At 44.9% G+C, this 18,839-nt stretch overlaps 1 protein-coding gene across 2 annotated transcripts in view; it reads right to left on the bottom strand.

The window, feature by feature from the left end:
* The window catches only part of LOC138665979 (tetratricopeptide repeat protein 31-like), a 53,453-nt gene that overhangs the window by 9,618 nt on the left and 24,996 nt on the right, over positions 1–18,839 (bottom strand). For both annotated transcript variants that reach the window (XM_069754006.1, XM_069754007.1), the window contains exons 5-12: positions 14,333–14,458; positions 12,674–12,719; positions 5,560–5,650; positions 4,400–4,541; positions 3,870–3,974; positions 2,464–2,554; positions 2,306–2,375; positions 288–365 (exon numbers count right to left, since the gene is read on the bottom strand). In XM_069754006.1, coding sequence (XP_069610107.1) covers positions 288–365; positions 2,306–2,375; positions 2,464–2,554; positions 3,870–3,974; positions 4,400–4,541; positions 5,560–5,650; positions 12,674–12,719; positions 14,333–14,458 — 749 coding nt within the window. The remainder of the gene's footprint in view (positions 1–287; positions 366–2,305; positions 2,376–2,463; positions 2,555–3,869; positions 3,975–4,399; positions 4,542–5,559; positions 5,651–12,673; positions 12,720–14,332; positions 14,459–18,839) is intronic.

Here is an 18,839-nt window from a genome sequence, read left to right as displayed (position 1 = left end):
AAGTCCCCCGTTCTGGCACTTTGGGGTCCCACTGCACCTTTAAAGTTTGTTCAATTGAATTCAGATGTATCATTATGAGCCCGTTCTGAAATCGGAGTAGCCAAATGGGCCACTATTACAATGCCGCGATCAGCATGCGAGCCCTGACGCAGAACCAAACACATGAGCTTGTTACTGCGGCAAGCAGCCACCCAGCCAAAAAACAAAGAGCGGCTTAAAATGCTGTCCCTTTACAAAAACCAGCAGAAACATGGAAAATAAAAGCCAAAAACAGAGCTTTTCCTTACTATTTAAACAGGTCGCGCAGCTGCTTTTCCGTTATCTGGTCGGTGACGTTTCCCACCCACAGCGAACAGCTCTGCGTCCTGCAGAACAATACACAAGGAGGGAGAAATCAGTGCGACCACAGGACAAAGAAATGGAAGGGAGAAAACCAAATCCTACACAAAACGTTGACAAATAGACAGAAAAGTAAAAGCAGTATCCTGTCTGAGGGTGCTAAGATTTACGCAAACTCTATGCACATGTTTTTACATTGAGTTACAGAGGTGAGCGTCGCCTTGTCGTGGCCGGTGGGCTTGTCGCCTTGCTCGTCGCCTTGTCGTGGCCAGTGGGCTTACAGCTTGTTTTTATGTGAGGTTCTAGACAAACATTTAGTCGGCACAGTGTTTGCAGACACACACTATATGGAGAAAAGTCTGTGCTCCGTCGACCGCAGGAGCTTTCCTGACCTCCCATTCTCCATAGACAAATATGGAGTCGCCCCTTCTGCAGATACAACGGTTCAGGCACTTCTGGAAAGGATCTGTGTAGGATTGTTGCCCCTTCATCCAGAAGAGCATTTGTGAGTCGAGACCCTAATATTGAGGGGGGGGAGCCGGACTCAACAATTTCCGGTCTAGGTGTTGGATGGAGCTGAGGTCCGGGCTCTGTGTGGCTGGACATGCTCAAATGCCACCAACCTTGTCTTCATAGACATGGTCATGGGGACCCAAAAAAGCCTTCCCCAAACTGTTCCTACCAAGTCAGAAGGTACAATGGTCCAAAGTCTCTTGTGCTGAAAAATCAAGATTTGTGATGAGCGAGCGTGTTCGGATATGGTGTTATCTGAGCATGCTCAGGGGCTAACCGGGTGTCTTCGGTGTGCTCGAAAAATACGTTTCAGTCCCTGCGGCTGCATGTCTTGCACCTGTTCGACAGCCGCAACACATACAGGGACTGTTTAACGCTAACAGACACAAGACATGCAGCCGCAGGGACTCGAACATATTTTTTTCGAGCACGGTGAAGACAGTCTGTTAACATTCAAGCATGCTCAGATAACACCTTATCCGAAGACATTCGCTCATGACTAAGGCCTTGCATTGGAATGATCTTTGCATTATTCTATATGGCTACTACATAAAGTACAGTGGTCAGCAGCTCAGTGGTTAGAAAGGTGGCTCAGTGGTTAGCACTGTTGCTTTGCAACGTCTGCCATACCGGCTTATGGTAAAGACCATAAAAAAATAACACTAAATAAAAAAGCCCTTTTTTTCTTTTTAATGGTGGATAAAAAAAAAATGGGGCAGCAGTGGGAATAAAATAAATATAAACAGTTTAATACTATTTGGGGCAGCACGGTGGCTCAATAGTTAGCACTGCAGCGCTGGAGTCCTGGGTTCAAATCCCACCAAGGACAACATCTTCAAGGAGTTTGTATGTTCTCCCCGTGTTTGCGTGGGTTTCCTCCGGGTTCTCCGGTTTCCTCCCACATTCCAAAGACATACTGATAGGGAGTTTAGAGTGTGCGCCCCATCGGGGACAGCGACGATAATGTCTGTAATATGCTGTGGAATTAACGGCGCTATATAAATGAGTAAAATAAAATAAAACCTGTTCCAGATCTGGTGCATCAATTGCGCAAAATGAACGTTTGTAAGGTTCTCTCGACGATTGCAAAAAAACAAAAAAGAAGGAGGAAATGCTCCATGCAAAATTCAGCTCTGCTACAGCTATAGAAACCAGCAGATAAAGAGCAGAGACCACCGCAGCCAACGTGATAGAAAGCGGGCGAAACCGATCCTGTAATAAGAGCCGGCAGTTGTCAGGAAACATTCTCCCGTAAAACAGTTTATAATAATATCCCGAAGACGACGCTCGGGAGGGAACTGAACCGTGAAACGCACGCCTGACTACGAGATTAAAAAGGAAGGCAATCTGCATAAGTGAAATACTTGTGGAGAGCACGGATACGCTGTTGTCAGCCATTACAGATTTATAGGTTTCCTCCGGCAGCAGATGTGGCGGCGGCCGCTGCACTCACTCAGACAAGTCATTTAGGAAGAGCAGCTCCTCTTCTCCCGTCTCATCGAGCTTCATGTTCTCCTGCAAGACTGCGGGGGGGAAAAGGAGGAGAAGGAAAGTCACCGAGAGCTCGGCCTCTGCCCCCCCGTAAATAAGGGTAAGTGTCCGGAAAATCACCTTTAGCAGAAATTGGCGCTTCCATTACAGCAGCAACAGATCCGTATTCCTCTACCAAGTGAAGGCTTTGTCCCTGGGTAAAACCCAGATCCTACAAAAAAAAAAAAAAAAAAAAGCGAAAGACACCTTAGGGTATGATAAAATAAATAAATAAAAAAATCTGTTGCTTATTTTGTCGCAGCGTATCTAGTTTTCTGCTTTCATAATTGTATTTATTGTAGGATTAGAAACATTTACTTTTTATTTGCTCAGAATTTCCCAAATCTCCGTAATCTGGATGTTAAGAATGCCTGACAGCAATCAGATGCTGAAAGTGAAAGGAGCAAGAGTAACTGCATTGTGAAAGGTGCTAAAGCTACATTCTTCAGACGCGCAACACTCCTCCGCCTCCTGCTTGCCACAGTGCAAAACTCCTCCGCCTCCTGCTTGCCGCAGCGCAGAACTCCCCCGCCTCCTGCTTGCTGGTGTGCATCGAGTTCCACTTGATTGACAGTTTTGACCAGCACCATAGCAGCAATGCTATTCCAAGCTGTGTCCTCTCTTAGATGCTCCAAGCAGACAGATTAGCCTCAGCAGCATCGGAGGAGCAATGAAGCTTGGCAGATCCAGTAGTCCGGCCAGCTTCAGATCAGTGCTTACAATCCGTATAGTGGACTTCTTGTAAGTGTACGCTCCTTGCCTTGGAAATCGGCTACCACAGACTGCAGAGTTGGCCGGTAACCTGGACAATAATCTAAAAACTATAGAATTAAAAAATCCCTCAATTACACATTGCAAAACATGTCCACTGCGGATTTGGCTATGAATCTGCATGTGTGCTACTTATGGAATTAGTAAATGGCATAAGGGGAAAATCCACAACGGAGCACTGAAAATGGATGGGAGGAAACTGCAATGATAATTGTCAAAATAAAGAGCGTGCTGTAGATATGAGGTCTGCACCATGCTTTCACGGTCGGGCGGATTTTTTTCTGCAATGTGCGACTGGGATTTTTACATTTTCTTGCACTGTACTGTATTAGCTGCGGACTTGCTGTGCGGAATCCAGGAACCAGAGGTGAACTGCAAAGTTGCTTATTTTTTCACATCCTTTTTAATTTTACCCCTTCGAGAAGTTGAGACAACCCCTTTATCTACACCGACTACTGGAGATTCACTTTCTGATGACCGGTCCTTCCTTCATGCTTTATATTGCACCGCAGGCTTTTCACCATGCTTTCCACTGCAGCACAGCCGGAAATACAGGATTGTGAAACGATTGAGGAAAACCAGCAGAGAACCATCATGAGTATCTCAAACTAAACTGATTTTTTTTTAACACAGCGTATCTGAAAATGGCATTTTATAAGCCATATTACACGGGGGGGAAAAAAAAAAAATACAAATTTAAAAAGCCATTAAATTACCATGAGTCGCAAAACTTGGCAAGTGTGAATCTCCTTTGAAGCCTCGCTGCATCCGTCATCCAACTTTAACACCATCTTGAAGGCGTCTTCTGCTTCCAGATACCTCTGTGCCAAGGAGATAAATCTGTTAATGGCAATTAAAGGGGTCCTCCAATCACACCTAGATTATTTTATATACAGGGAGAGGCGACCAGATCACATCTATCAAAAGCTCTACAAAATGTTGAGCAGGATTATGGAGGGGCACTAGGGCACGTCTATGGCACAGGAAAGGCGACAACTGCGCCCGGCGCAGCAGCATGTATGGCACAGGTGTCTCTTCAAATTTAAAGGGATCCTTAATTATACAGAAAAGGTGCAGATGACATACCACCTGTGATTGGTGGATATATACAGCGGAGCAGGATGCTGTATACCGTGTGTACCATGTATAACAAGAGATTGTGAATATTCATCCATCTTACACACGACAGACATGAGAAAGCAGCTGAAACGCCCCATGCCACCTATAGCTTTAAAGGGATACGTACATTGCATCCTTTCAGGGCTCGGCCTTTCCTGAAATAGCCCTTAGGGCAATCAGCCGAGAGCTGTATGGAAATGTCTGCGTCCACCAGGGCCTTGGGGTAAAGCTCCAGCTGCTCGTAGCAATAGGAACGGTTTCCAAAATACCTGAAAAGTGCAAAATATATTAGCGCGTCCAAGAAAGTTATTACAGAAAAAAAAAAAAAAAAAAATCTTGATATCCAACAGTTCAGCACTGACCGATAAACTGGAATCTCACAAGAGTTAGGAGAATGAACAAAACCCGGCCCTCCGAAAATAAATCAGTCATTATAGATGTATCTGGAGCCCTGTAACCTCCTACAGCATAAAGACCGGCGCTAGCAATGGTCAGAGCGATTAGCAAGTGGTTTTCTTAAGTCAGTCTTCACAGCTCACCCCCTCCTGTACAATCACATATCACATCTCTATAAAGAGTAGAGAACACAGGATCCACCATTCACAATAGGTGATATCACAGCTCACCTCCTCCTCCTCTACAATGACTGATAACACCTCTATATACAGTAGATAACACAGGATCCACCATTCACAATAGATGATGTCACAGCTCACCTCCTCCAACAATGACTGATAACAACTCTATATAGAGTAGATAACAGGATCCACCATTCACAATAGGTGATGTCACAGCTCACCTCCTCCTCCTGTACAATCACATATCACATCTCTATAAAGATTAGATAACACAGGACCCACCACTCACAATAGGTGATGTCGCAGCTCACCTCCTCCAACAATGACTGATAACTCTATATAGAGTAGATAACACAGGATCCACCATTCACAATAGGTGATGTCGCAGCTCACCTCCTCCTGTATAATGACTGATAACACCTCTATATACAGTAGATAACACAGGATCCACCATTCACAATAGGTGATATCACAGCTCACCTCCTCCTCCTGTACAATGACTGATAATAACAGACTTGGATGAGGTCAGTGTGCTCCCCATATAATCGCGGTTCCGCACACAGATTAACAACATTATCATCATGATAAATAAACATTTCCTTAAACTTCAAGGAATCAGAACCCAAATCCAATTTCCACAGCAGGTTACATGATAAGGAAGATATAAACCCTCCGGCAGACGCCGTCGCTCCCGGCTGCACATTTTTACCTGTAATCTTTAGGATCTAATCTGATCGCGTCACTAAACAGTTCAATTGCTTTGGTGTAGTTTCCGTCTTTCACTGAATTAACGCCTTGTTCTGGAAGAAAAGAGAAGGTTAATAAAGGCGAGGAATGCAGGAATTCATGTGTAATGGCGGGAGGGCTCGCTGCCAAACACAATCACCAACTAAACCACAATTAAAACACTTTTTTATTATTATTTTGTAAGCAAATTGTTAAACGTCGACTATTTTTTTTTTCTTTGCAACTATAAATGTAGATTATTCATAGAGTGAAATTAGAAGAGGCAGAGACCCCAAGGTACCCAATAACAGACCTAGCAGGATAGAGACCCCTATAGTAGCGCCAGGACAGCATCCCCATTACACAGCCAGCACATAAGGACCCCCCATTACACAGCCAGCACATAATAAGGACCCCCCCATAACAGAGCCTGCACATAAGGACCCCGTTACAGAGCCTATATGGATAATAGCCCCTATTAAAGCCAGGACGTGACAGGGACCCCATTACAGTAGTAGAATTTAGCAGAGCCCCCCATATAGCAGAGCCAGCAGCACATAAGGCAGTGCGCACACGGTGCATTTTTGATGCGTTTTTTCAACACGGAATTGGGCCAAACACGCTATGGAATTATTCTATAAGGTAATGCAATGACAATCCTGAAGTGTTGTGCACACGATCGGTCATTTTCCCTGAGTATTTGCAGTGCGTTTTTTTCTGCAGCATGTCCATTCTTTGTGCATTTCTGCAGCGTTTTTCACCCTTTGACTTCAATTGAGTCGGTCAAATCCACAGCAAAAACGCAGGTATAAAAATCTTTGTGGATTTGCTGCATTTTTATTTGCGTTTCTTACCATCTTCCTATGGCATTTCCCACACTGTCATCTGTTTTACAGCGTGGGAAACACCAGAGCGGTGGTTCTTATTCGCGGTAATGCTACCACCGGTGAGACCATCCGTCAGAGTACTGCGGGATCATGCTGCCAGATGTCACCGTGACCAGAGGTAACACTAACTTCTGTAAGACTGTCAGTCAGAGCGCTGCGGGGCAACGCTGACACCAAGCCCTAAACCCAGTACTCTGACGCCACTGCATTGGTATGAGAAAGGTGGTGGTGTTGAACCAAGAAATTACATCACAAGACTTAAAAAAAACAAAAACAAACAAAAAAAAAAAAAAAACTTTTCTTTTTCCCCAGGAACACTTTCTTTTACTGCATGCTGTGTCTTGTACTGCAGCTCAATACCAGGGACACTAAAGCAGCAGCATCAAAATCAAACCTGCGGCCCAGAGGGGCGCTGTAACATTCTCTTTTACAACTTAAATTTAGGCTATGTTCACACGCTGCAATTTTTTTGATGCAAAATTTAAAGTTGCATTTTACAGTACCAGCAAAGTCTATGAGGTTTCAGAAATGTCCCACACACCCTTTTTTTTTCTGAGTGATTTTCAAAACCCCTGCGTTTTTGCAAACTGCAGCATGTCACTTCTTTCAGCATTTTTGCAGCGTTTTTTTTTTTTTTTTTTCCACCCATAGGAAACAATGAGTAAGTGCAAAAACCTAAGGAAGTGACTTTTCTTTATTTTAAAGGGGAACTAAACTTTCAACATGCACAAGAGACAAAGACACAGCAAAACCTGCTTTTTATAAGCAGCTTCTTCACTGACCAGAGCAAGTTTTGCATGTAGAAAAAAAAAACCACGTGTGAACGTAGCCTTATATAGTTTGTTTGTTTAACATTAAATCACATGCTTTATAATATATGAGCTGCCCCCACTCCCTGGGCGGAGAGAGAGCCGCCCCCACTCCCTGAGCAGAGACAGAGCCGCCCCCACTCCCTGAGCAGAGACAGAGTCGCCTCCCACTTCCTGGGTAGACAGTCGCCTCCACTCCCTGAGCAGAGACAGTGTCGCCTCCCACTTCCTGGGCAGAGACAGAGCCGCCCCCACTCCCTGAGCAGAGACAGAGTCGCCTCCCACTTCCTGGGTAGACAGCCGCCTCCACTCCCTGAGCAGAGACAGAGTCGCCTCCCACTTCCTGGGCAGAGACAGAGCCGCCCCCACTCCCTGAGCAGAGAGAGCCGCTCCCACTCCCTGAGCAGAGACAGAGTCGCCTCCCACTTCCTGGGCACAGACAGTGTCGCCTCCCACTTCCTGGGTAGACCGTCGCCTCCACTCCCTGAGCAGAGACAGTGTCGCCTCCCACTTCCTGGGCAGAGACAGAGCCGCCCCCACTCCCTGAGCAGAGAGAGCCGCTCCCACTCCCTGAGCAGAGACAGAGTCGCCTCCCACTTCCTGGGCAGAGACAGAGCCGCCCCCACTCCCTGAGCAGAGACAGAGTCGCCTCCCACTTCCTGGGCAGAGACAGAGCCGCCCCCACTCCCTGAGCAGAGACAGAGCCGCCCCCACTCCCTGAGCAGAGACAGAGTCGCCTCCCACTTCCTGGGCACAGACAGTGTCGCCTCCCACTTCCTGGGTAGACCGTCGCCTCCACTCCCTGAGCAGAGACAGTGTCGCCTCCCACTTCCTGGGCAGAGACAGAGCCGCCCCCACTCCCTGAGCAGAGACAGAGTCGCCTCCCACTTCCTGGGCAGAGACAGAGCCGCCCCCACTCCCTGAGCAGAGACAGAGTCGCCTCCCACTTCCTGGGCAGAGACAGAGTCGCCTCCACTCCCTGAGCAGAGACAGAGCCGCCCCCACTCCCTGAGCAGAGACAGAGTCGCCTCCCACTTCCTGGGCACAGACAGTGTCGCCTCCACTCCGAGCAGAGACAGTGTCGCCTCCCACTTCCTGGGTAGACAGTCGCCTCCACTCCTTGAGCAGAGACAGTGTCGCCTCCCACTTCCTGGGCAGAGACAGAGCCGCCCCCACTCCCTGAGCAGAGACAGAGTCGCCTCCCACTTTCTGGGCAGAGACAGAGTCGCCTCCCACTTTCTGGGCAGAGACAGTCGCCTCCACTCCCTGACCAGAGACCGTGTCGCCTCCCACTTCCGGGGCAGAGACAGAGTCGCCTCCCACTTCCTGGACAGAAAGAGTCACTTCCAATTCCTAGAGCCAGTGTTTCTCAACTCCAGTCCTCAAGACTCCACAACAGATCATGTTTTCAGGATTTCCTTAGTATTGCACAGGTTATAATTTCATCACCTGCTCAAGCATTAATTCCATCGCCTCTGCAATACTAAGGAAATCCTGACCCCATGACCTGTTGTGGGGTCTTGAGGATTGGAGTTGAGAAACACTGTCCTATAGAGAGAAACAGAACCACTCCCACTTCCTGAGCAGAGATCTCTCAGCCCTCCCTCCCACTTCCTGAGCAGAGATCTCAGCCCTCCCACTTCCTAAGCAGAGATCTCAGCCCTCCCTCCCACTTCCTGAGCAGAGATCTCTCAGCCCTCCCTCCCACTTCCTGAGCAGAGATCTCAGCCCTCCCTCCCACTTCCTGAGCAGAGATCTCAGCCCTCCCTCCCACTTCCTGAGCAGAGATCTCTCAGCCCTCCCTCCCACTTCCTGAGCAGAGATCTCAGCCCTCCCTCCCACTTCCTGAGCAGAGATCTCAGCCCTCCCTCCCACTTCCTGAGCAGAGATCTCAGCCCTCCCTCCCACTTCCTGAGCAGAGATCTCAGCCCTCCCTCCCACTTCCTGAGCAGAGATCTCAGCCCTCCCTCCCACTTCCTGAGCAGAGATCTCAGCCCTCCCTCCCACTTCCTGAGCAGAGATCTCAGCCCTCCCTCCCACTTCCTGAGCAGAGATCTCAGCCCTCCCTCCCACTTCCTGAGCAGAGATCTCAGCCCTCCCTCCCACTTCCTGAGCAGAGATCTCAGCCCTCCCTCCCACTTCCTGAGCAGAGATCTCAGCCCTCCCTCCCACTTCCTGAGCAGAGATCTCAGCCCTCCCTCCCACTTCCTGAGCAGAGATCTCTCAGCCCTCCCTCCCACTTCCGGAGCAGAGATCTCTCAGCCCTCCCTCCCACTTCCTGAGCAGAGATCTCAGCCCTCCCTCCCACTTCCTGAGCAGAGATCTCTCAGCCCTCCCTCCCACTTCCTGAGCAGAGATCTCAGCCCTCCCTCCCACTTCCTGAGCAGAGATCTCTCAGCCCTCCCTCCCACTTCCTGAGCAGAGATCTCAGCCCTCCCTCCCACTTCCTGAGCAGAGATCTCTCAGCCCTCCCTCCCACTTCCTGAGCAGAGATCTCTCAGCCCTCCCTCCCACTTCCTGAGCAGAGATCTCTCAGCCCTCCCTCCCACTTCCTGAGCAGAGATCTCTCAGCCCTCCCTCCCACTTCCTGAGCAGAGATCTCAGCCCTCCCTCCCACTTCCTGTATTCCGTCTGTTTCCAATGAGAGACAGATTAGACCTGTCAACAGGCAAAGGACAGTGAGCAGAAACCTAGTGGCCGGCATTTTGGAGTGATTTGGGGGAAGGGAGAGTGGACAACATGCATAATAAATAATGTAATAAATGGACAATCTGCAAATTATCTGTCAAACGAGATCGAGTTCTCCGACAGTAAAGAGACCATTTAAAGGACCACGCAAGAAATGGATGAGAAAAGGACGTGCTCAGAGTCTCGCAGATCAGACACACAAATTTGCTTTTAAAACCAAACTCTATGGGTCAGGTTTCTACTATTAAGAAAAAAAAGATAGATCGACAGCCCAGACACGTACAGCAGATATGTGAATGTATTGTAAACCTAGCGCCGGACATAAGGGGCCAGAGAATGCCCTAGGCGTCACAGATGGGGATGGCTTTAGTGCGCACTGTCCCTTTAATTCCACCACATGTGCGCATAGTTGCGCCTTACACACAGTTCAGCCGCTCCGCTTTGTATCGCTTGGTGCATTCATTAATTCTGGCTATTAACAGTCCAGGGAGTTTAGGCAATTTGTAAGGTGCTGAAGTTCATGTGCGGAGCAGCGCTCACTCGGAGCTATCCACACAGCACAAATCTGCTGATCAGAGCAAAGGGCCGGCCGGCTCTCTCTGGTCCGTGCTCTGATGACGCAATGGATCACAATCCCACCAGATCTTACAGCGCCCCCATCAGGGTTTCCTATAACAAGTTTACAGGGGTCTTCCAAGGGTATAAAAAAAAATGACAGAAAAGTCCCTTAATCTGTGTGAGCGGCCACTATATGATAGAGCGGAGCGGAGGGCATTATCATCACCGTCTGCCCCCGCTCTGCGCTGCACCTTTAATGCCGCCAGGTCCGGTTGTGGGTGAAGCTTCCACACCGGACCGTTCTCATGATTTCTCTGCCTTCTCGCAGACATTGCATCTATTATAATCGAGGGGAAAACAAATCTATAGGGGCTTCCTGCACTTCATATTAATGGCCTATCCTTAAAGGGGCAATCCGGCAATAGACGCGATCTCCTATCAAGACAGATTTTTTAACACTTACTGCCAGGTTTACCTAAATCCACAGTATTTTTAAAAAGGAACTCTTAGGGTATGTTCACACGTTCCCGATTTCCATCCTTTTTTTTTTTTTCAGGACTGAAACCGCAGCTCTTGGCAGAAAACGCAGGTCCTTTTTTTGTGCTTTTTTGGTGCGTTTTTTGATGCGTTTTTTGATCCTTTTTTTTATGCAGTTTTCTATGCAGAGTCTGTGTGTTTTCTAGGAAGTTTTTTAGGGTTAAAATGGCTGAAAATACCCTAACCCTACCCCTATTCTAACCTTAGTGGAAAAAATAAAATAAAAAATTCTTAATTTTTTTATTGTCCCTACCTATGGGGGTGACAAAGGGGGGGGGGGTGTCATTTACTATTTTTTTATTTTGATCACTGAGATATAACCTATCTCAGTGATCAAAATGCACTTTGGAACGAATCTGCCGGCCGGCAGATTCGGCGGGCGCACTGCGCATGCGCTCGCCATTTTGCAAGATGGCGGCGCCCAGGAAAGAAGACGGACAGACCCCGGGAGGCCGGGTAAGTATAAGGGGGGGGGAGATTAGGGCACGGGGGGGGGGGGCATGGGGCATCGGAGCACGGGTGGGGGGCATCGGAGCATGGGGGGTGGGATCGGGGCAGCCACACTCCGCCCACGCACTTCCGCCCGCTTCCCCGCACTTCCTGCTGCAGCGGTTCGGCACCACAAACCGCAATAAAACCCGCAGATATATTTTTGATCTGCGGGTTTTACTGCGGGTTTGACCTCACAATGGAGGTCTATGGGTGCAGAACCGCTGCGGCTCCGAAAAAAGAAGTGACATGCTCCTTTTTTCCCGCAGCTATTCAGCGCGGCTTTTTTTTTGAAATTCAGGATCATGTGCACAGCGGTTCCTGTTTTCCATAGGGTACATTGTACTGTACCCTGCATGGAAAACAGCTGCGGAACCGCAGCGGCAAAAACGCTGCGGTTCCGCAGTAAAAAACGCACTGTGTGAACATGGCCTTAGAAATCAGAGAATGAATCACTTTCCATAACATATGTTTTTTTTCCTTTTTGCTTGTTTTTTTAACCTGGTGTAAATGCCGCCGTTCTCCTTAACCTGGCATTGGTTCTCTTTTTTCTTCCTGGGATATGGCCCATTTTCCCCTGTATATGAAGCTGGTCTAGTTAAACAAGTGGGCGTGGTCCTCAACTCTGCTCCTGAGGACTGTTCTTGGGGAATCACACCCACTTGGCTAAAATCCAAGATTTATATACAGGGAAAAAGAGCGCCATATCTCAGGAATGGAGAGAAGCAGGAGCGAAAAAAAAATAAACAAAAAAAAAAATATATACAAAGATTCGTAACAGCAGCATTTATACCATTTTTAAGAAAATATTGCCGGTCCCCTTTAAATGCACTGTAAGAAACATCAGAAAAAGAACCATTTAAGTGCAAAAAAAAAAAAACATGGTTGTCACTTGGTTGGCTACTATAGATCCTGACCCTTCCTTTTTTTTATTAATATAAATGTGAAAAAATCTCTTCTTGTCTATGGGATATAATACTTCTGCATAATAGATCAATTTGCAAAAAAAATAAAAATAAATAAATTTATATTTATTTTTGTTTTGCTAATTGTTCTCTTATGTAGAAGCATTATATCTATATTTATGTGTAAATTAGGACATGGTTCGGATTTGCAAGGCCCTACTTACCGGCAAGATCTCTGGCTCTTTGGATCATGGGATCGGTGCAGTCATCCTGCAAAAGAAATACCTTTATAACTAAGGGTAGTCAGAATTTTACCAATTAAAAGGGATTTTGTCACCAGATTGGCGCTGCCTCATCTAATGGCAGAAAAAATAAAAAAAATAGACATTGCACAATGGCAATAAAAGAACAAGCGATTAAAGGGGTATTCCCATCTCCAAGATCCTATCCCAATATGTAATTGGTGTAATAATAATAATAATAATAATAATAACAACAAATACCTTTAATTAGAAATGTAGTATAGTTCTTCTGATTCGCTATGTCTCATTTCTCATATGCAGGCATTGCAGGACCTGAGGTATCCATGGCTACGACCACTGATAAAATGAGTTAGTTGGTAGTGGGCGTAACAATGGATACCTATCTAAGATCCTGCAAATCTCGCACACGAGGAAAGACAGCGAATCTGAAAAACTACACTACATTTCTAATTAGGTATTTGTGAATATTATTAGACCTACTACATATTGGGATAGGATCTTGGAGGTGGGGGTACCCCTTTAAATCCTTTAAAAAGGGAATAAAAGGTTAAAAAGAATGTTTTAAAAATAGGAAAAAAATTAGAATCACTTACTACAAAGAGAAATTAAAACAAAAAAAAATAGTAAATATATAATTATGTACTATTTTTTTCGCTTAATTTGCCTTTTTGTAGTTTAAAAAAAAAAAAAAAAGTGTTTAAAAAAAAAAAAAAGCGATTTTATTTCTTTTTTCTTATATTTTTAAAACATTCTTTTTCACTTTGAATCCCTTTTAAAAGGAATAAATATATATTTTAGTTGCTGCTGCATGCACAAATGTCTAATCAAAATTAAAGGTATTTAACCTGCTAGGCAAATTGCATATAGGAAAAAAAATAAATAAATAATCACGAAACGTCAGAACTGCTGTTGGTCTCTGCACGTCCCCCCTAAAAATGCACTAAAAAGTGACAAGAACTTTGTACGTATCCAAAAACGGTAAAATCCTAAACGGAGCTTCAGCGCCCCCAAAATATGACGATACAATTATTTTAATTATTTTTTTTTTTCTTCAAATGTCATCAATAAAATAAAAAAAAAATAAATAAATAAAAACGAATCGCCATAATCGTAATGACGTGAAGAATTAAGTTGGCAAACTATTTTCACCATATAAATGAATGCTGCAAAAACTATACCACAAAACAATGGTAGATATGCATTTTTCTTTTATCATATTTGTACATTTTTTTTCTTCACATTATATGGCAAAATTAATGGTGTCCGTCAAAGCTACAACTTTTCCCTCGTACAACTAGGTAGCCAAAAAAAAAAAAAAAAAAGTTGTTGTAACTCTTGGAAGAGGGGTGTGGGAGGGTAAATATTAAAGCGCAAAGAATAATTTAAAAAAAAATAAAATAAAAAATAATATTGGCTGCGGCATGGGAAGGGGTTTAGGAAACCTGAGGTAGTCAACATTTTCTGATCCAAGGGTTGCCCTCGATTCTCTGCAAATTTGTATTTATTTATTTTTTTTTCACTTTTTTTTTTTTTTTTTTTGGGGGGGGGGGGGGGGGAGGGGAAACGACGACACACCATACTGTGCATTGTCTCCGCCCGTGCCAGGAACAGCAGCGTTACCTCCTGCACCTTCTCTTCGTTCTCCTTGTTGGCACTGTGCTTCTTGTCAAGTTTATTCCTGCTCTTTGGTCTGATGTGACTGGCAGCATTGGCAACAAACGCGCTATTTACATCCCACTCCGGCTCCTGCCAAAAAAAGAAAACATAATTGTTTGATTACGGGCAAGAAAGAAGCAGTCAGACCGGCTCCTGAGTACAACGACTGATTAATGGAGAGAAGGCGCAACGCAGAGAATACACAGCACGGCGCTTGTTTCGTCATATTAGAGAAAAAGGCTTCCGTGCAGAACAGCAGAGCCGCACGCCAACAAGGGGGTCATTACACCCACGGACCTGAGGCTTCAGTAATATTTTGTTTTTACAATAACTTTGGAATTTCCCCCATTTCAGATGTGGAGATTACCCCTTTAATATATATTTAGGGAAATGCCCTATAAGCAATTTACCCATTTCCTAACTCTCTTCCCTCCCTTAAATATACATTTACACAATAGCTGACATAGGCTTCTTATTCAATCACTTCTATAAACAGTTTATCTCCAGAGATTTCTTACACGACTTTATGACCTGCAGAGATTGTACCCTAATAAACACGCAGCAGAAAACTCCTCGTAAGGCAATTCCTTCATATGTGACACTGAAAACGTCTTACTTATAAGAGTGACTCCACGAGACCCTGGAGATCGGACGTGGTTTTGTTATGCTGCAGCAATGACAACACTTCAATAAAGTATATAATAAGCGGCTAATAATTATATCAATTAGCAACAATTATCGCAGTGAGTGGCTGCACAACGGCTCTGAAGAAATACCGGAGAACGTGAGTCATTACATCCGAGAAACGCTATCAGAGTACAAGATGGCGGCCAGTCACACACACAGTGGATTAAAGATGGATTTATACATTAAAGGCATATCAATAGACATATCATGTAGAGAATAAAAACTAGAAAAGTTGTGCACTGTTCTATGTACAATACATATCTTCTACCGATCTAGCGTTATATCCTGTATTCTACTCCAGAGCTGCACTCACTATTCTGCTGGTGCAGTCACTGTGTACATACATTACATTACTGATCCTGAGTTACATCCTGTATTATACCCCAGAGCTGCACTCACTATTCTGCTGGTGCAGTCACTGTGTACATACATTACATTACTGACCCTGAGTTACATCCTGTATTATACTCCAGAGCTGCACTCACTATTCTGCTGGTGCAGTCACTGTGTACATACATTACATTACTGATCCTGAGTTACCTCCTGTATTATACTCCAGAGCTGCACTCACTATTCTGCTGGTGCAGTCACTGTGTACATACATTACATTACTGATCCTGAGTTACATCCTATATTATACCCCAGAGCTGCACTCACTATTCTGCTGGTGCAGTCACTGTGTATATACATTACATTACTGATCCTGAGTTACATCCTGTATTATACTCCAGAGCTGCACTCACTATTCTGATGGTGCAGTCACTGTGTACATACATTACATTACTGATCCTGAGTTACATCCTGTATTATACCCCAGAGCTGCACTCACTATTCTGCTGGTGCAGTCACTGTGTACATACATTACATTACTGATCCTGAGTTACATCCTGTATTATACCCCAGAGCTGCACTCACTATTCTGATGGTGCAGTCACTGTGTACATACATTACATTACTGATCCGGAGTTACATCCTGTATTATACTCCAGAGCTGCACTCACTATTCTGCTGGTGCAGTCACTGTGTATATACATTACATTACTGATCCTGAGTTACATCCTGTATTATACTCCAGAGCTGCACTCACTATTCTGATGGTGCAGTCAGTGTGTACATACATTACATTACTGATCCTGAGTTACATCCTGTATTATACTCCAGAGCTGCACTCACTATTCTGATGGTGCAGTCACTGTGTACATACATTACATTACTGATCCTGAGTTACATCCTGTATTATACCCCAGAGCTGCACTCACTATTCTGATGGTGCAGTCACTGTGTACATACATTACATTACTGATCCTGAGTTACATCCTGTATTATACTCCAGAGCTGCACTCACTATTCTGCTGGTGCAGTCACTGTGTATATACATTACATTACTGATCCTGAGTTACATCCTGTATTATACTCCAGAGCTGCACTCACTATTCTGATGGTGCAGTCAGTGTGTACATACATTACATTACTGATCCTGAGTTACATCCTGTATTATACTCCAGAGCTGCACTCACTATTCTGATGGTGCAGTCACTGTGTACATACATTACATTACTGATCCTGAGTTACATCCTGTATTATACCCCAGAGCTGCACTCACTATTCTGATGGTGCAGTCACTGTGTACATACATTACATTACTGATCCTGAGTTACATCCTGTATTATACTCCAGAGCTGCACTCACTATTCTGCTGGTGCAGTCACTGTGTATATACATTACATTACTGATCCTGAGTTACATCCTGTATTATACTCCAGAGCTGCACTCACTATTCTGATGGTGCAGTCAGTGTGTACATACATTACATTACTGATCCTGAGTTACATCCTGTATTATACTCCAGAGCTGCACTCACTATTCTGATGGTGCAGTCACTGTGTACATACATTACATTACTGATCCTGAGTTACATCCTGTATTATACTCCAGAGCTGCACTCACTATTCTGATGGTGCAGTCACTGTGTACATACATTACATTACTGATCCTGAGTTACATCCTGTATTATACCCCAGAGCTGCACTCACTATTCTGCTGGTGCAGTCACTGTGTACATACATTACTGAACCTGAGTTACATCCTGTATTATACCCCAGAGCTGCACTCACTATTCTGATGGTGCAGCCACTGTGTACATACATTACATTACTGATCCTGAGTTACATCCTGTATTATACTCCAGAGCTGCACTCACTATTCTGATGGTGCAGTCACTGTGTACATACATTACATTACTGAACCTGAGTTACATCCTGTATTATACCCCAGAGCTGCACTCACAATTCTGATGGTGCAGTCACTGCGTACATACATTACATTACTGATCCTGAGTTACATCCTGTATTATACTCCAGAGCTGCACTCACTATTCTGCTGGTGCAGTCACTGTGTATATACATTACATTACTGATCCTGAGTTACATCCTGTATTATACTCCAGAGCTGCACTCACTATTCTGATGGTGCAGTCACTGTGTACATACATTACATTACTGAACCTGAGTTACATCCTGTATTATACCCCAGAGCTGCACTCACTATTCTGATGGTGCAGTCACTGTGTACATACATTACTGATCCTGAGTTACATCCTGTATTATACCCCAGAGCTGTACTCACTATTCTGCTGGTGGAATCACAGTGCACATACATTACTTACAGTCATGGCCAAAAGTATTGACACCCCTGCAATTCTGTCAGATAATACTCAGTTTCTTCCTGAAAATGATTGCAATCACAAATTCCTTGGTATTATCTTCATTTAATTTGTCTTAAATGAAAAAACACAAAAGAGAATGAAGCAAAAAGCAAAACATTGATAATTTCACACAAAACTCCAAAAATGGGCCAGACAAAAGTATTGGCACCCTCAGCCTAATACTTGGTTGCACAACCTTTAGCCAAAATAACTGCGACCAACCGCTTCCGGTAACCATCAATGAGTTTCTTACAATGCTCTGCTGGAATTTTAGACCATTCTTCTTTGGCAAACTGCTCCAGGTCCCTGATATCTGAAGGGTGCCTTCTCCAAACTGCCATTTTTAGATCTCTCCACAGGTGTTCTATGGGATTCAGGTCTGGACTCATTGCTGGCCACCTTAGAAGCCTCCAGTGCTTTCTCTCAAACCATTTTCTAGTGCTTTTTGAAGTGTGTTTTGGGTCATTGTCCTGCTGGAAGACCCATGACCTCTGATGGAAACCCAGCTTTCTCACAATGGGCCCTACATTATGCTGCTAAATTTGTTGGTAGTCTTCAGACTTCATAATGCCATGCACACGGTCAAGCAGTCCAGTGCCAGAGACAGCAAAGCAACCCCAAAACATCAGGGAACCTCCGCCATGTTTGACTGTAGGGACCGTGTTCTTTTCTTTGAATGCCTCTTTTTTTCTCCTGTAAACTCTATGTTGATGCCTTTGCCCTAAAAGCTCTACTTTTGTCTCATCTGACCAGAGAACATTCTTCCAAAACGTTTTAGGCTTTTTCAGGTAAGTTTTGGCAAACTCCAGCCTGGCTTTTTTATGTCTTGAGGTAAGAAGTGGGGTCTTCCTGGGTCTCCTACCATACAGTCCCTTTACATTCAGACGCCGACGGATAGTACAGGTTGACACTGTTGTACCCTCGGACTGCAGGGCAGCTTGAACTTGTTTGGATGTTAGTCGAGGTTCTTTATCCAACATCCGCACAATCTTGCGTTGAAATCTCTTGTCAATTTTACTTTTCCGTCCACATCTAGGGAGGTTAGCCACAGTGCCATGGGCTTTAAACTTCTTGATGACA

The sequence above is a fragment of the Ranitomeya imitator genome, chromosome 2 (genome assembly GCF_032444005.1).
Source record: "Ranitomeya imitator isolate aRanImi1 chromosome 2, aRanImi1.pri, whole genome shotgun sequence".
Lineage (NCBI taxonomy): Eukaryota > Metazoa > Chordata > Amphibia > Anura > Dendrobatidae > Ranitomeya > Ranitomeya imitator.
The sequence above is the reverse complement of the archived record's forward strand: the minus strand, read 5'-3'. Positions and strand labels throughout refer to the sequence as shown.